The following is a 19,082-nucleotide window of genomic DNA, read 5'->3' as shown; positions in this document are numbered from 1 at the left end:
GCAAGCAAGGAGCCATTTACTCTGATGAACAGGAAACATGAACTCTGCTCAGGGAGTAGTCACCTAACTCTGCAGGAAGGCACTTCCTTCCACACTCGCAGCTTTGACCCCTCTCTGACTCTGACACCAAAGTCCATGCCTTTCACAGGGCACAGCCAAGGAATAAGAAGTGGAGGTGGTGATGGAGACCATTGTCTCCGTGAGACTGTTGTCTCTGTGGCACTTAACTGTTCTTACTGCCGTGTTTAACTTGGATGGGCTTTGCTGTAACGTAAGCCCCATGCTTGCTGTTTCTGCTAGAGGAACGTAGGAACAATATGCTGCTTTCCTCTCTTCCACAGACCTGTGTGCTTGATGCTGTGTTCACATCCCCCCTCTTTTTTTTTTCTTTTTTTTTCTTTTTTCTTCCAGAAGAAATTCTTCAAAGCCTCCCTTCTACAATGTTTTCTAGACCTCTGATCATTTATTGCTGTTATTCCTATTAAAAACTGAAAATTGCACTTTTATTAATGGATACTAGAATGAGAGCTACGCCATGCTGACAAAATTAGAAAAGTTGCATAGAAACAGTTGTACATGGAATAGAGTAAGAACTGGAACTAATTTGTTGTTACAAAACTATACAGTAGTGTCCTCAAAACAATATCCCGGAAGAATAGTTCTGTAGTACACCTAGCTATGCTCATGTCACATGTGAAAAGATTTATTTCTAGCTTCTGCAAATAATCATTTTATCACATTTTAAAAAGTTTCTTACTTAAAACATTCACCAGTTGTGTATTATTTTTGTGTGAAATTTTTAAGGAACTTAAATTCCAATTAGTCCAACATGCATACCATTAAAAATAGATAGACTGACTCCCTGAGACATGAGGGATGCTAGTGGTGAATTTTTCCATAAACATATCAAAAGTAGGTAATAATCTCATGGTCGTAAGCTATTCTCAGACAGAATAACTGTAGTTATAGTCCAGAACCCAGCACATACATTGTTTGGCTGTATGCTGCATTTATAGATTAATTTGGATATATCTGCAGTAAACTTTGAATTTTGTCCTTTCCTGGTTTGGTGCAACAGTTATTTCTCATGTTCTTTCTTTTGCTGTGCTCAGGACAGATTGATTTTTACATGAACTGCTAGGGGTACATATTCAGTTCACAGACTTTTAGAGCTATCAATCTGTTCTGAAGAAGGCAAGATTTTGTATGACCTAGGTGTATGCATTCAGGGAAAGAAAAAAAAAAAATGATCCTGTTAGTGGTTATAAATGAGCATTAAGCATTCTTCATAACAAAGCCTGATTATCTGGGGCAGAGGGGAGGGGAAAGCTATACGGTTCCTTTAAAAAAATTATGGGAAAATTATATGTGAGGAGTTTCCATATAATAAATAATCTATGTCCTATAAAAGTACAAAATCATTTGTACAGCAAATAAGACACTGATACAAATGCAATAACTGAAAGATATATTTACTTTTATAACTATAATAATTTATTTATGAAATATATCCATATATATATAATATATCATATATATTTTAGCAAAAAGACCTCCCTTTCTTGTTTCAAACAAAGTCTATCACCACTGTTTTAAGTCTATATAACCATTTTTACTGTTCTTCCCATTTTGCAGGTTTTCTTTTAGTCTCCATCTTTCAATAAAATATAATTTAACGTCATCTGGTTACAGTTTAACCTATGCACCCTGGGGAAAGTCTGCCTAAAGTTCTATAATGTTACAAGTAAGGGATTTCCTCTCTCTCTTTTTAAATTATATTATTGAACAGGATGTGCAAAATTTACTCTTTTTCAAGCTTACTCTTGCACCTTTCTATCAAAAAAGTCCATACTTTCTAAAGATACATTTTCCATTGAAAAATATCCACAGGTGGATATAATCTCATCATCAAGTTTCCAAGTTGTTCGGTGATGATGTTTCACTGAAGAGGGAAAAATGTGATTTAAAGGACTAGAAAGGATGAATGTATGTATTATGGAGGACAACCTATGTTAGGGGCTTTGAATAGCATATGATCTAGTACTTCACGTGAAGTTTCTTTTGAAGTTCCATAGTCCTACCCTTTCATCTCTAGGAAATTATTTGGGCTGAATTATTGGAGTTCTGCTCATCAGCTACAGTGCATCTCTACATAAGCACTGTGTATTGAATGGAACTTTGTGCAGGAATCACGGTGCATAAATTCAGTAACCTATTGAATACTCAGTGTATACTCTTAACTTGCTACAGTTTATAGTAATGTTTATATTAGCCATTCATATTTATTCTGCATAGATATTGTTATTTAAACATCTGCCACAAGGTTACAATATGGTGATTCAGGCTTGCATACATTAACAAGAGAAACATTTTGAATCTGTTTATTCTTATTGAGAACTCATGTATAGGCAATCTCTCTCTAACTCATCACGTTGTCCAGTTACAATTGCCCACGTAAAACTGGATGGGTTCTTCAGACACATAGCAAGCATAAGTGAAACAGTATGTTTCTATTTTACTTTTAAAAATCAGGTAGAAAAATGTTTCCTGAAATTGTGTTGCTGAAATTTGTATCAGTCTTTGTATTTGTGTTCAATATTGATCTATATATTCCCTGCCAGGTTATGTGATAATTATCCTTTACTGAGACTCTCACGAGGGGAGCATGGGAGAAAGCTTCTTCACACAGGTTCACGTGCCCTCAGAATGGCATTGAGGGAATGGAAGTGTTGCATGCTGCTGAATTCTCCACTGGCATCAGACTGAAGCATCAATGTTGTCCATCTCAGGGGAGAGCTGTAGTTTAAGTTCTTGCTTCTGAGCTTCAGCAAATGAATGTTAAAGCTAAACAAACAAACAAACAAACAAAAGAACTGCTTGATTAGTCAGAGCTAGCTCTCTCTGACCTGGTAGAACTATGGTTCATCTCCTTCATTATATACACACACCTACTTGACATAGTATGCACACAGAGTAAATGCTACCCAGATGCCAAATTAGCTCTGATTACATAATCATAGCAAAACAAAACAAACAAACAAACAAACAAAAGAAGTTGGATCCTTCCCTCCATAGCTAAAATTTTGAGGTAACGAGGTGATTTTGACTTATTTTTAAAAGTCTTGTAGTCCTAATGGCTGCCTCATTTCACCCACAACTACAAGTATTTGCTTATACCGACATCATTTTGCATTTCTTACGTTGCAGTAGTATTAAAGGTTGATTTGGAACTGGAACTTTTTTGAAACTGGCTACAAGGTCACAGTAACCTCTGTATGTCTGACACTTCTAGTAGATTTATTTTCCCCTCCAAATATTTTTCCACAAAGTTTGTTTTTTTTCTGTACCTTGACAACTTAAGTTTTACTGCAGTAGTGCACTGTCTCATGTAGCCAAAGTTGTTGCAGTAGTAATTTAGTAAAAAGATGATAGACAGGAACAGCTCTTGACTAGGGAAAAAAAAAAAAAAAAAAGTAGGGCTGTTTCCAGATATGTTGGCTTATAGCCAGAGAACTTCTGAATTTCTGAAAGCGCTAGATCAGCATGAGAAAAGCTGTAGTAATTCTATGTATAATAAAGGTTATTTAAAACTAAAAATAAGAACAAAACTTCACAGGCCAAATTCTGCCCTTATTTAGCAGGAAGGGAAACTACTCATTCGGAATAACTTAATCTTATGAAAATACAAAGCAAATATATGGGAAAATATTATTTCTATGCAACAAGATACACACCTGAGCCATACCTGACTGTTCAGGATCCTCCAAGCTCTCTGTGCTACTGAATGAAAGCATTCTCCTCTTCCCTGCTTTGGTCTTTCTCCTCTGTTATTTTCATTGATCCGTGATTTCTGGGGAAGATAATTTTGCTCAGTTTCTCACTGTGTTCTCATCAATTATCCTTACTGAGCTATTCATAAAGTGACAGCATCATACCTTTGTTTACAATAGAAAAAGCTTTGCATATTTCCATTCTAAAATAACACATGGCTTGAATTGTTCTGCTTGTTATTCTCACTGTTGCTATTTCAAAAATACCACATCATAAAAAGAAATGCACACCAACAAAAATCCAAAGCGCTCATGTACTGAGTCTGGCTGGGATGGAGTTAGTTCTTCATAGCAGCCCATATGGAGCTGTGAGTTGGATTTGGGATTAAAAACAAACCAGTGTTGATAGTACACCACTGTTTTGGTATTCCTGACCAGGGCTCGCATGGCACCAATGGGACAAAACTCAGACAGGTGACCTGAACTGGCCAAAGGAATATTTCATAACATCTAATATTATCCTTGATAACAAAACTCTGGGTATAGATGGAAGAAGGGGCGAGAGGGGCGGCGGTTGGCTTTTCTTAGTGACTGGCTGGGCATCAGTCTGTATTCAGGAGACAGGGAGTGATACACATTGCATTGGTTATTGGTTTTTGGTGTGTGTGGTTGGTTGTTTTTCCCTCTTCACCTGTTGAGCTGTCTGTATCATGATGCATGAGTTTTCTCACTTTTGCTCTTACTATTCATTCCCCTACCCCACTTGAGGGTGAACTGAGAGAGTGGCTGTGTGGGTGCTTGGCTTTTGGCCAGGATTAACCTACACAACTAGATAAGAGAATTGGATTTGAAATCAATACATCTCTTGATCAGTTTCATTTGATACATAAATGAACAAGTTACTTCCATGAATAGTTTACTTCCATGAAATAGTCAAATCATGTACTCAGCCTGCATTATTAAGCAGAGATGCTCACCTTCTTCTGTCTTGCATTCTCCTGCAAAACTGCGTACACTGCTTGTCATGAGCATCCAAACAAGAACACCGAAAAGAAGACTGGAAAGTACTTTGATTCTGGCCTGTAGATCTTTTGCCTCTAAAATTGCCTCTGTAGTTAGACAGCCCATATGGTACAGTCCTCCTGTTGTGAGAATCACAAATATTGTATATTTTAGGAGCTAATTAAGATGATGTGTTTTTTTTTTTCTCTTTTAGAAAACAGACCTATATACCAAACCAATCAACTTATACCAAACTCAATCAACTTAGGCTTTTATGAAGTTACAAAGTAGCTTATTAAAAAAAAAAAAAGCTCAAATGTCAGAATTAGTTGGCAGCTACATTGACTATGTACAAAAAAAAAAAAAATACCTAGCACCCAGTACAAATACATCCCAGGTATTGCTTATTTTAGTGTTTCTTTGAGTTGGTTATTCCCCACAAGTGTCATCTCCAGTGCCATAGCTGGTAGAAACTGAAATAGGGGCTGTGGTGACTTCCACCAGATAAGTGACATCATGTTGTTGTCATCTTCTGATTTGCCATTATTTTTATCATTGAGAAATGGAGAAAATCATCTGCATGACTGGTTTACTGCATCACGCTTAGGAACATGAACCATCAAGTCACAAATGTGAGAACAGCTAGATAATCTTTCTCATGTGATCTCTCACAGAAAAGCACTGATGCCTACATATTCTTTACAGCAGCACGCCGATAGATAGAGGTAATTCTCTTTATTTCCCTGAAGTTTGGCATACTTTGTTTATGGGTTATAGGCAATAGTATCAGAAAAGGGAATGCTTCATTGCTGCTTGCTAGTGTCCCAAAAATGCATGGATAGTTTTGATGTACGTCATAAATTATTCTCCTACTACAAGTTGTCAAAGAATCTCAACTCAGGTTTACACCATGTGGAACTTCTGGAGACCCACAGGTGTTCCAGTGTACTCAGGGGCTGGGCTAAGCAACCCACAAATGCTAAACAACCAAAGGGTTCAAAAGTGAGAAAGAGGAGTGGAGGTGAAAGGGGGAGAAAAAAAAGAAATGCGGGGGAGAGGAAGTAAGAGTGGTTATAGAAGGGTTACGGAAGGGTTGCAGAACAAAGCCTGAATAATGAGTCTGGAACCACTAACTTCATGTACTTGGACTTGTTTCATTTGCTTTCATAAAAACATCATTAGGCTATTAATTGGAAAGCTGCAAATTTTCCATTTTCCCACACTCATGGTGGGCTGAAATGTTTAGAAACATTATTTTTGTAATCTCTGCAATAATTTTTGATGTAACATCAGTACAGTTCATGCAAATCAGTTATTCAAACCTCTGCACTGCTACTAACGTACCAGCTTGTAGCCGTGCATCTCATCTTTCACAGCCTGAACCGGAGCACACCTATCGTAGGTAGATTTATCATAAATCACAAAGAGACAAAATCACAAGCAGTATTTCTGTTTGTTCCAGGCCATGAGACACTCTCCGGCAGGTGCTGATCTTCTTGACATCTCTGCAGAAAGTGCTGTATATTCTCACCACTTACTTTGTTCTATGGCTATGCCTCAACACTAGGAAAAGCCAAGAATATGCAAATTGGGATTAAGACTTTAGGACTTGATTTTGCCCCCTCTTTTCAAACAGCCATTTGAGAAGCTATTTGTTGTTTTCAGGGTTAAGGGCAAGTCCTATTTTATATCTGAAGAGTATTAATAATTCTGTACTGTCATCTACTCGAGAGTAAATGGCTAATGTAGGTAACTTCTGTCATAACTAGTTGTTGTACAGTCATATTTTTAGATACATAAATGTTTTTTATGAAGTAATGGCTGGTATTTAGAGACAGGAATGGGAGGAAGGAAGTTCCTGTCTTTTTAAGGGTAGTGAACCCTCTATGGAAACAGTCTGGGGTAATTCTGTTATTCAACTTCTTGCTCAAATTTAGGCTGAAATGAAGAGAGGAATTTTGCTTGGTCTAACCAACTGTGAAACCCCTATTTCATGGTAGATAGGTTGTAAAGGGATAAGGAAGCTTTTCACAGCTTGTGCAGACGTCATCCCACACCGTATTAAAAAGACATCAAATACTATAGTATTGTATTTTCATTATTTAAAGTTCAGTTAAAAAGTTAATTCCTTAAAAAGTTCCTTAAAAAAAGTTAATTCCTTAAAAAGTAATTCCTTAAAAAGTTCAGTTTTCCAATTTTCCAACATATGATACTATTTTTTCTTATTCTAATTCTCTAAATGAGAATCTCTGTGGGACTGAGCTACAGGTTGGTCTGTGTCAGAGGTTTTGCCTTCACAGCTGGAGAGGCAAAAGGGCACATGTGCTTTATTCCTTAGTTGCTGCAATTTGCAAATTAATGGGTTAAGTGCAATCATAATCGACTTCAATGCACGTTAATGCATCAGTATGAGAACTATGGTGAGTTAGGAACGGGCCCTTTACCAGTCTGATACATTTCCTAAAAGCCAGTAAATTCCAGCAAACTGGCAGGAGTGGACAATGTAGTGTAATTCCAAGTGATTAGAAGCATGAATCACAGCCAGAAGCAGAGGAGGAAACTGATATTTTAGATACTGCTTTTGATCTTTCTAATGAAGTGCCTTAAGTTCTACAAAACTTGTAAGCCTGAGGCTTATAAGGGTATGCTTCATAGCCTGGAAAATATTTTCAAGAGCACTTCATTCGCAATGGTCCAGAAATAAATGCAAAAGCTATGACATTTTGAAGTGTAGAATTTTAACTAGGATACCCAGGCAAACATTTTATGTAAGCTAATGTGCAGATTTGCCAATAAGAGATGGAAATTTAATAGTTGTCCCAATATGCCTTTTTATTTCTAAGCCAACAATTCAGAACCAAAACAGATAAACTCAATAGCAACTCAGAATCCTTCCAGCAGTATTCAGAAAGAGCTAAAAAACATAGTGTTTTCGTGCCTGTCAGTTACTCTGATGCAACTCATAAATCACAACATTTAAGCAAATGTTAGTGTGTGCATGGTTATCGTTCCAGCAGCTGAAAATGTTAGTATTTCAAGTTAGTTCATGCCTCTTTCCCAGTACTTCAGAAGTGAGAAGAGATGCCAGAGAGATTCAGTTGAACAAATATCAGAAGCATTTGCCTAGCAGCATGCTGAGATTGTTACATGTGATTAATAAATGGCTGCTTGTGCAGCAAATTTTATGGTGCTGCAGTGCTCAGGTTCAAAATGACAGGCACAGAATTACAATTCCTGCTTGCTAGGTGGGAATTCTTGTCAACATTTAACTGTCACCAAGCATTTGCTTTCCTTCCGATTTCAGGTGAGGCATCTCTCTTCTTTAGTCAGCTATTAACCACTTTCTAAATTAAAGGAGGTGTGAGTTTAAAGAAATAGCTTCTTCAGTATAAGCTATTTTGTTCTTTATTTCCCTCATTATAAGGCTGTATGTGGAAAAGAAGCTGCTAACCTAACTCTCCAGTGCCTCCAGCGCCTGGAATTGTGTCATGTAATAAAATTATGGGCAGTCCGTGCTACAGATCTGTTATCCAAAGATAATCCCATGTGTAACATAGAGCTGTACAAAGCTAATCAAAGCACAGCGTGCTCCTGTCACTTGAAATGTGCTTTTGATTTCTGCAATGGAAGGAACAGGCAGCAATCTTTAGGCTGGCCAATGTTTCTCCTAGAATTTTAAAAGGCAAAAGTATAGCTATGCAAGACAGATATTCAGATCCTTAAATAACCCAGACCCTATTACTTCTATTTGCAAAGTGCAACATAAAAAGCTGACCTAAAAGTCAGCTGTCTCTTGAAGCAAGTTTTTGTCACTAAATTAACAGAGATAGGCATTTGTTTGTTGAAAAAGACAAATACTGAGTAATAGTGAAACGGCCATTCTAAACCAGTGATACCAGTGCAAATTTCCCACAGAAAAAACTGCCCATTGAGTAACTCTTGCCTTTAAGTCTAATTGGGAAGTGTACAATTTGCCCATGTCCAGCTGTCCCTCATTTATACTAGAGTGAATGTTCAGAATTCAGGCAGCCAAATCCAATTGGTCTATTTTAATTCTTATAACATGTGGCTGAGTTTCTCATGCTATGTTATAATTGACCTATGAGCTGCTATTATTTTCTACTTTCCCAGCCACTTAAACACAGCAGATACCTCCAGGGCACTTGAGAGTTTCAGCCAAAACAAAGGTATGAGGGGGTTGCAGCATTCATCTCAGATGCTGCGATTTCAGTATTCAGCAATATATTTTCTGGCAGGTATCCAGGCCAGAAAGGCTCCCAACAGTCTCCAGCGTTCTCAGACAATCTTAAAATGTATGAGATCCCTGCAAGGACCACTGAGAACAAAGGATATGGAAAGGGAGCAAAAACTAACATCCTCCGAGCACACCAAAATGTCTCCAAAATGAAAGGTGCTGGGGGAAATCACAGGTAGTTCTAAGTACAATTCCACGTGAAGTACCGCAGCAATACCGTGTAACTCTGTAGATGACGAGATCATGGGCTGTTCTGAGAGTTCACTCCAACTGTCTGCAACATGCATCAGTTTTTTTTAAACTGTGAGTAGTTCACAATAGGAGTTCCTCCCATATTATCACTTCCTCCTCTTCATCATCTTTTGAGAAGTAAAACACCATGGGAATGCTCTTCAGAGAAGTCCCTGACTTCTTGGTCTTCTGTCATTCTAACCACACGCTCCGCTCATGGAAATTGCACTCTTTCTGAGTAGATTTTTGCAGTTAAAATTCTTTTCAGATGAGAGAAATGAGTTTTTAAGCTCTATAGCCACACCTTTATTTCCCACATCCTCCATTTAGTTGTAGTCAGTGTTCTTCTTTATCTAAACCAGCAACTGTTATCCATAAAAGACGTAGCTCCAAGATCTTGCTGGACTTGGTTTTACCTTCACTCTTATTTATTGTTTGTTTATATGTTTTTTTCAATCCTATTCTTTAATTAATACTTACTAATTTGTGAGGACTCCAAATTAGTTAATTAGTTATAGCTAACTTAGGCAATAAGCCAGGGATTCCACATATCTACCTCACCGTCCCATCTCACTCATCAGATGGGTTCTTTGATACGCCTCCCAGTCAGATTTCACACTACCCAGGTACTGAGAGAGAATCCAAAGGCTGCAACACGGCAGATTATTGCTGGGCACCTTCCCTAGCACGCCATCCCGGAAGGATTACAGCAGTGACACAGGCCTGAGCAGAACTGTGCACAGCAAAATCAAAATACGTGTGTGCTTGTTCTTTAAGTCTTAGTGTATACTTTATCAATAAAACCCTTATCTTATAGCTGTCAAAAGGATGCTACATGTTTTCTGTATCAAATACGATCAGAAAAAAAGTCTGAGTTGAGTAAAACCTGGGGTATGTTTCTTGAGGCTAGTGAAATCAACAAACCATGGGGGCGTATTTTTTCTTTTTTATTTCATTCTCCAAACACCCAGAGAGGCTAACCTGCTGAACCAAACTATTGCTTCACAAAAATACCGCTCTCTAAACAGCACTGCCTGTATCCTTCAGTATCTTGTACCAGTTCTAATCTGCTCCCAGTTTTGTGGCAAGCGATATGATTAAAAATATGTAACTGGTGCAATATTTTCTGTCTGTGGGGCCCAAGCTCCCATTATTCCTTTTTCTTCCTCTGCCTGGCAGGAAACCTTATTAACAAGGGGGCTGCTTCTAAAGGAAGCAGACTGAGGGAAATCCCAAAGGGCAAGAACAGCTGGAAAATAAGAAGGAAAGGAATCAGATAAAATTAGGTGGCAAATGGTAGCTTTCTTAAAGCAAAATTTAGAGTACCCACGGCTACTCTCTGAAGCCACCATACCAGTGCACACACAGAAAACACTCTCCGGTGCGTGTTCCTGCAGTGTGTATGGTTCAAAACCCACTGCTGGTTTAAAAACAAAAAAAAACAAACCTGGGGGAAAATGAACAAAGGTTAAACTTTAAGACTGATGAAAGTGCCTGTGGTTTGATGGCCATGGAGACTGTTTACTCTTTGTTTAGTCTTAGAATTAGGCCAACACGAGCAGCTGTAGTGAAATTTCAAGGCACTAGCTGTTAGCGTGTCTCATCCCTGACCCCATTTTCTTCAGGACCAGCTCCTGCAGTGACACGGGAGCCTAGGCTGCAGAGCCAAGAGATTTCAGGTCTTTCTGAGCATACTGCTGTTACGCTATCAATACTGTCAGCACTGTAAGTAACGTTTTCAGGAAGACGGGATATATTTTACATTTAGACTGTGGAGGGCATGCAAGCTGTGCATGTGTCAGACAGAGACTTAAGGTACCCAGGGATCAGGCTGAACAATGCGGGATGAGGAAATCTGAAAAGAATGAGACTGGTGTTAGGAGCAGTTGGGAGAAATGAGCGGAACACCAAGCAGGAGAGAGGGGGAATTTGAGGCAGTTACTGGAATGGGAATTTCCTTTCAATATCAAACTGTCAAAAGAAGGCATTCACTAAAAAACAAAGCCCCACCTTTTTTTTTAAAAAAAAAAAAAAAATGGAATGTTAAAGTTATTGTAAAATGGAAATACTGGATCTGTTCCTTCAAGAGTATACTGACTTGTCTTTTAAAATAGAATAGGCACACAAAAAGCAAGCTGTTTTATATCTCAGCCTAGAAGAATCTTATTTTAAGTAAAAGATTGTGTAGTTATATGCCATTATTGAACTATTCTGAAGATATTTTTTCTTAAGTTTGATACTTCTCTCATTGATTTCAGGATTCTAATTGTGAAAACTGGTTGCACTGCTCCCACTAGTAAAATGCATGCATTTTGGTAATGACAAATGACAAGCAAACTGTCTTGTCTACCTGGGCGTATGCATAAGAGCTAGGAATAAGCATATAGGCAATCAACAAAGATGTGAGGTCAGTGTGCAAAGCTGGAACTGTACAAGAATTTTTTTCTGAAACCCTTGGGGTTTTATTTGTAATAATGGCAAAGAATGAATACATCAAAAGGCTTGTCTATCCATGAATCCATGCAATTAAACTGTATTAAACCAAGGTGTGAAGTCAGTACATGGTTTAAATATGCAAGAATAACCATGTTTGTATAACAGATTTCATAATCACACCAGTTTGTCTATGATTAAATAAAACCATAACAGTAGAAGCCTATTACTATGTTCAGTAAACCTATTTGAAATAGTGCGCTTTTGATGTGAAGACTGGTGTAGCATTTTAATATCAGAAATCCTCCTTTAGGGTATGAGAAATTTACAATCTCTCATTTAATTTTTCACAAATATTTGTAACTTAAAAAAAAAGTTATTTAATATTACTTGTTTTGTTAATATTCCTCATTCACATCAATTCCTTTTATCATCTTTATGATAAAATTTATTTTTATCATTTATTTATTTTTTTACCAGTTTATTTTTTTTAATAAAATAATTAAATATTTAATTTAATTAAATATTTAATAAAATAATAAAATAAAATGATTTATTTTTTTACCAGTACGACCATAGATTCCATAGTTTTAGTTATTTGAATTGTTACTAGCTTGTTAAGATTTTTCTTTTTATCTTTCATTATTCAGGCTACATTAAGACCTGAGATGCACATGGATAGTCTAATCTTGATAGTCTGCAACAGGGCAGGGCAAGCTTCATCCAGAAAAATAAAATCGATTCAATGTAAGATTCATCATTTCATCACTTCTTTTGGCACTTAGTTCTGATGGTTAACAATGTGCACTGTTAAACAGAGAGATCAGCTTCTTTATTTGAATTTGCCTGGCTTGCAGCCACTGTTTTATCATCATGCCTTTGGCTAGCAGGTATTTTTAGTCTGATCTATTAAGATCATAAGCACGTGCTTAATTGTTTTGGTGAACGAGAGATCTTTAGCTGTGTTCTTTTATTTCTAGTAATATACAGGACAGTGTCTACATTTAATGATGGAGATAATTCTCAAAAAAATAGGGAAATTGTAAGACTTTATTATAACACTTAACCATAAGGATGAAAAGCATTTTAATAATATGCAGGCTTCCTTTCAATGAAATTAAATTACCAATGAGATGCAGGTAACAAAAAGATGTTATGAAGGAAATGGAAAAGTGAGTCAGCAGGGCATCCTGTTAGAGGAGTATCCAATTGATTGTCCTGGAGTCTTCTCGTTTCCATTCTATGATGGTGTTATGATAGTGACCTAAGCCAGCAGCGAGCAAAGATCATTAGCTTATAGCTGTTAGACAGATGATCATAAGTGGAATCAGCCACTGTTGCCTGTTTAGCTTCTGACAAATCCTGCATCCACAACAAACACATTTGTCAGTAGTTTCAGAAAAGAAAGAAAAAGAAAGGCCTTTCTCACCTTTACAAGGTGGTCATATTCAATCAGAAAAACAGATTTCTACAGGTCCACCATCTAGAGTTGTTGACCTAGTGCTGCTCATATGCTGAATTTTGATGGCCATTCAGGAATAATGACAAAACATCGCATCCTTATAGCATCCCAAGCTTAACACATACTCATGAAACACTCACCATATCCTCTACCACTATATCCCACAGAGCAAAGCAACAGACTACAAGTTAGTGCATGCCCTTGTCCTTCCCCAGAGGAAATAAAACATGTCAGAGGATCAGAGCTGCAAACACAAAGATATTAAAACAAATTCTCCCTTTCACTTTGTCCATCCAATTGTACCGATTCAGAAATTGATGTAATTGGCAGACGGAACTGTTAGATCATCACCTAAGCTGCCCTTTACAATATGGTCATAGAATTTCATTCCGCTACCCGTCTTTTGAGTTTAATAGTTAATACTGAAATAAGATGTCAACTAGAGAAAACTTTTTTGTTGATTTAGATACTTCAATAAATTAATTTTGTTGCTTAATCTGAGTGAGGAAGTGCTTTTACAATTATGTATCTATGCTGATTCCCCATTGAAAGTCTCCATATTATTGCCACGTATTCTTACTATACTTTTATTTCAAAATTAAAGACCACTTTGGTATCTGATATTGTGTGACCGTTATAGCATTACTTTCCTACAGTTGTCATCTTTTAATCTTTTACTAATCATTCCGAGCATCTGTAGTAGTTGTTCATGCAGCAACAGTAGTGTCATTAACTGAAGCGCATTTTGACATTGATGCACAAGCTCAGTTCATATTGAAATACAGGACTCCTGTAAAGAGGTACAGATCTAAAAGGTCTTCCCTATGTTTTCTTCTTTAACATACAGAATTGAGCATGAAGCTGTAGCTGTATTACATCAGTGGGTATTGTTTAAAAGACAAGCCATTCTTTCACCCTCAAAATGTGTCTGTATCTATAGATCAAGATACAGATCAAGATATACATAATTAATAACTTGACAGAAAAATGCATTGCAAACTAATTCTGAGTAACCAGTTTTATCAGTGAGAAAAATTTACCAGCTTTTAATTATCTTTGTTATGAAACTGTTGTCTGCATCACATAATTGTATTATTCTGTTCTATCTTACCTGAGTTCCGTTAGGACTATGGCTTTCCCACTTAGGGCTCTCACTGCTCCTAGCATAAGGGACTCACACTAGGTGAAAATAACACTGGTGGGCTCAGTGATCTGGACTAACCCCAGTGGTTCATAGGTAAGTATAAAGCAATACTCAAATGCGTACATGTACACGTCATATCTCATTTAATTAGAAATAGCTGCGAAGTCAGAGGCTGGATACTCTGCAATTGTGTGCTCTTCCAGAATTGTCACCCTGCTGATCCAAGTGGTTTCTCAGCAAAGATAGAAATGGGTCCTGTGTTGGCAAGGCCTCTGCCTCCAACACTGTTGTCATTGAAACTTTAACCACTTCTCCAGGGAAGGAAAAGGGGACATCATGACCACTACTTGCTTTGAACATATTACAACAATGCTTAACAGCATTTTCTGTTGCTAAGAGTAGAGGGAAGAAACCAGAGGAGGAAGTGAAGGTTGTCTGTGAAGTACGGAGAGAAGAGTAACCTGGTTACAGAAAATAATGAAGAATTTGTGACAGTAATAGAAAAGAATAAAGTGAAGGATACAAATCAAGAGAAATGAGAAAAAAAAAAATAGTAAAAATCAGTTGGAGTGCTTGGTGTAGCAAGTAAAACTGGAAAAGAAATGAGAAGCAAATAAGCAGGAAAAAGATCAGAGTCAACAGATGTCAGGGTCAAGCACTGGAACAGGCTCGCAGGAAAGTGGTCACAGCACCAAGCCTGCCGGAGTTCAAGAAGCATTTGGACAATGCTCTCAGACATATGGTTTCATTTTTAGGTAGTCCTGTGTGGAGCCAGGGGTTGGACTTGATGATCCTTGTCTTTTCCAACTCAAGATGTTCTGTTCTATTTAAGAAACACGCTCCAAAGGTTTACTAACTTGCTCATGATTTAATAATGGCATTGTAAGCAAGAGAGACCTATCTAGGTGAAGATACAAATACACCTTTATGAGTATAGTCACCAGCAATAGATAAAAAACAGCATTAAACCTGTTTGGGTTGATGGTTGGACTTGATGATCTTGGAAGTCTTTTCCAACATTAAACGAGTCTACAATTCTCTGAAAACCTCTCTATTTTTCAACGTAATCTTTCTGGCTTTCTGTTGTATTAACCTCAAAGTTATGTTTGAACAATACTTCTTACTAATCAATATAAAAACTTTGAACAACACATATACAGCAACATGAAAGCCCTATTTACAAACAGCCATGCAGTCTGTACAGATCCAAGGGTTACTTCCATTTAAAAGAAGTTGTGTAACTTCCCTGGGATATTAAAGTGCGCAGGCAGGACTGATTCCTCTCATTCACATCCAGAAATACTTTTTGTCTTACTGAGACACTGTTCCAGGCAGAATACCAGGCCAGAATTAGCACCTTTTCATTCATACATGTGACATGAAATCCTAATCCTATTCCTGTTGCACTGAACACGGTCAGAAATGTGGAATATCTCCATACATAGTTAATTCAGTGACTACCTCTGCCCTCGTATTTAGAAGCATTCTCCTGCAATGCTAGAATCATTGAAAATCAAGGCTGTGCTCTTTCAGCTTAGAGGGAGATTTGTACATCTACCTAACGCATAAACAGAGCCTTTCCTTTCATTGCTCAGAGCAGGCAAGACTCAAGAACCAGCTAACGGAGCAAGGCAGCCCTGTATAGAATTTATCACTCTATATAAGTACTTAATACTCAAATCTATACATTCTGTAGCTTGCATAAAAATGTCCGGTCAAATGGCAGAAAAATCAACTATGATAGAAATCCAACTTTTAGAGAAGTTGAGTGATCACAGGCAAGACCTGTGCATTGGACAGTGGCAGTAGACTTTACGTACCAGAGAGATTTGCTGTTGTTTTGTGTACAATTGACTTTAGTTAAGAAAGTTCAGAATCATAGCCCCAGCTGTTCAGTGTTTCAATTATGACTACTTCATTTACAGTGCTATATGGAAATCTTATGTATCTCTCCATTCCCTACTTTTTAGAAGAAAATCTCCACATCAGTGAATTATTAATGCACACATGGTACAGGATTGCATCCAAAATAATTTTCCTAATGGAATGAAAATGACAACAAAGACGTTAAGAAAAAAACATTTTAATGACTTCTGTGGATATATTATACTTTCAGGCTGGTAGAATTTCAAAAAGACTTGTCATCAGGCATGGCCTCTAGCTGGGATACACACATGAATTCACAACTTAAGTGCTATAAACCCTGTTTAATTTAACCTTTTCTACTGCTACTCTATCTTTTTCTGTTCCTTTTGTTATTTTAATCTGATGAAAAGCTTTGCAATAGATTCAAATTGATTCTCATGGCTAAGAGAAACATTCGCAAACCATAGTCAGTGGCATACTTGGAGGTGCCATGTGGAAGCTCACAGTTATACCGTCCCAAGGTCTCTAACTGTTCAAGTTCATCAGACAGAGTCTGGTTTTAGATTCATCCAATCTCCCGATTATTTTTTAATGAACTTGAGTGCTGTGGTTCCTACAGGACTGATACCTTTTAGCCTATGAAAATCTTTACAAATCCTTAAGACTTGTTTAGTCACTCAAAGAGACAGGATATATACAATGGGCTAGGAGGAGGACTGTAACCTTTAGGATGTAGGCAAAGTGTCACTCTTCCTGGATGAGTTCTTTTAATTAGATACTGTTCGTAATGGATCCTGCTTTTCTGCATATGTGCTTCACCCCCCCTGACCTGCGTGAAACTCAGAATTTCCATTTCATGGGAAATGTTATGATTTCAAGAACTGTTCTTATTATGTGTTGAAACAAAAGCTTATGTTTACCATTACCATAGAGCATGGTTGTAAAAGACACTCTTCTGTAACATCTTAACTCTGGTATATTGAGGTTTTCAAGAAAATATTATTTTAACGTCAGAGCACTCTCCCACATGAATTTTTATCAAAGCCAGTACAATTACACACACACTATTCTTCCCTTCCTAAAGAGCAGTTTATTAGAAACAGGTTTCTCCTACAAAATAACTCCATTTCCCCCCATGACTAATTGCACTCGGGCTGCACACACAGTCCACCCGGGGCTGCCTCCACCGGGACACTGCCTGCAGCCCGCTCCCCGGCCTTCCTCCTCCTCCTCCTCCTCCGACGAGGCCGGGCAGGTGGCGGGGCGCTGCAGTTCGGCCGCCCCCGACCCCCGACGGGACCCCCGACGGCCGCCCCCCTGACCCCGGCCCCGCCTTCCCGCGGCGCAGCCCTGAGGGTGGCCGGGGGCGGGCGGGTCCCGCAGCCCCCCTTGCCTCCCCGAAGCCCCTCACCTCACCTCCCGCAGCCCCTCTCCTCACCTCCCGGCGACCCGCGCGGGGCGGCCCCTCGCAGCCCGGCCCGCCATTTCGCGTCCCTCCCTCCCCTCCATCCCTCGCCCCTCACTCACTCGGGGGTGTTGATCCAGATGATGTCGAGGTGGCAGTAGTAGACGCACTCCTTGTCCTTGTAGGTGTAGCAAGTGCAGCGCCGGGCTCGCCGCCGCAGCGCCCCGCCGTCAGCCCTGGCCCGGCCGCCGCCGCCCGGCGCCGCCGCCGCCGCCTCGCCGCCCTCCCGCTCCTCCCGGCCCAGGGCCGCCGAGCGCGGCTCGCCGCCGGCCGGCACGGAGCGAGGCCGGGGCAGCGAGGACCCTGCAAAAAGGGAAGGGGAGAGAGCAGCGCTCAGAGACCCCCCTGCGGCCCCCTCGTGCCCCCTCCCCCCCGCTCGCAGCACCCTCGGGGATGGGACCCCGAGAAGTTTCGGGCGGCCAAGGGCACCGTTATGTCTGCGCGGGATGCCGGCACCGGGGCTTGGGGGCAGCCCGGGAGAGGTTTGGGGGGTTTAACCCACCGACGGCCAGCGATGCCTAGGTAGCTACCCGCGCTGCTCCTTACAGCCTTTGGGGAAAAGAAGAGCAAAAGCAGCCCTTCTTTGTGTGCGTGCGTGGAAACGGCAAAGAAAGAAAGAAAGTCAGGTTACCTGCAGTCGATGTAATTGTAAGTCCAAAGAGGAACAGTAACCCCAGCTCCATTAACCCCAAATTGCACGCTTGTTAACTGCAGGCAAAGGTGAAGCGCAGGGGCCGCTCCGGGAGGAGTCGCTGGGGGCCGGAGGCAGCCGCCGCTCCCCGCAGCCGGCTCCCCACGGGGCTGCGAGCGGCGCTGCTCCCTCGCGGCTCCTTTCCTCCAGCGCCCGCTGAGTCCCGACGGGGAGAGCGGCGTCAGGAGCAGGGAAGATCCATCGCTTGGCGTTTCTCACACACACCTCCCACCCCACCCCCAAACGCGAGCAGAAACCGGAGCTGCTGTTTCCCAGCTGCAGCCGCCTCCCCGCAGCGGGCAGCCTCCTTCCCTGCCTCCCTCCCTCCCTGCCTCCCTCGGGGCGGGCGCTCCCCGCCCCCGGCCCGGTGCAGGTGAGGGGCCGGCCGGCAGCATCCTCCCCGCGCCCCCCTTTGTTCTGCCGCCCGCGCTCCATCGCCCTCGGACGGTGCCCGCTCCTCTCGTCCTCTGCGCTCCCCGGGGGACGGAGGGTGGCCTCTGTGATACAAACAAGAGGCTGCGACTCAGACCTGGGGTACGGGTTTAGGAAGTGTCTGGGGCTTTTCCTCCGGGACTTTATCACTGATTTCCCAGGTGAAAATTAAGTCATCAGTTCGCTGCTACTTCCGTTTTCCCCTTAATTAAGAGCACCTCTTTGCCGGACAAACCTACCGAACTTAAAGAGCTTTAAGTAAACTTAAATCAAAAGGGGCTTCGTACTGCATGCAAAGCTGGCACTTGTGCCTAGATCATTACTGCGTGTG

At 40.2% G+C, this 19,082-nt stretch overlaps 1 protein-coding gene across 2 annotated transcripts; it reads right to left on the bottom strand.

Moving 5' to 3' along the window:
* Nucleotides 1–439: 439 nt before the first annotated feature.
* On the bottom strand, nucleotides 440–18,611 carry EDN3 (endothelin 3). 2 transcript variants are annotated; one of them, XM_035343651.1, is made up of 5 exons: nucleotides 18,260–18,611; nucleotides 17,691–17,931; nucleotides 4,748–4,912; nucleotides 3,746–3,850; nucleotides 440–2,844 (listed from the first exon to the last, which is right to left on the bottom strand). In XM_035343651.1, exons 1-4 carry the CDS (start codon nucleotides 18,309–18,311, stop codon nucleotides 3,778–3,780), a joined length of 531 nt encoding a protein of 176 aa, XP_035199542.1. In that variant the 5' UTR covers nucleotides 18,312–18,611; the 3' UTR covers nucleotides 440–2,844; nucleotides 3,746–3,777. The 2 variants fall into 2 exon arrangements, with proteins under 2 accessions (XP_035199542.1, XP_035199541.1); XM_035343650.1 differs by having other exon boundaries at nucleotides 3,735–3,850; nucleotides 18,260–18,609.
* Between the last annotated feature and the right edge of the window lie 471 nt (nucleotides 18,612–19,082).

Source organism: Oxyura jamaicensis, chromosome 20, assembly GCF_011077185.1.
Source record: "Oxyura jamaicensis isolate SHBP4307 breed ruddy duck chromosome 20, BPBGC_Ojam_1.0, whole genome shotgun sequence".
Lineage (NCBI taxonomy): Eukaryota > Metazoa > Chordata > Aves > Anseriformes > Anatidae > Oxyura > Oxyura jamaicensis.
This window is presented reverse-complemented; position numbering and strand designations above follow the sequence as displayed.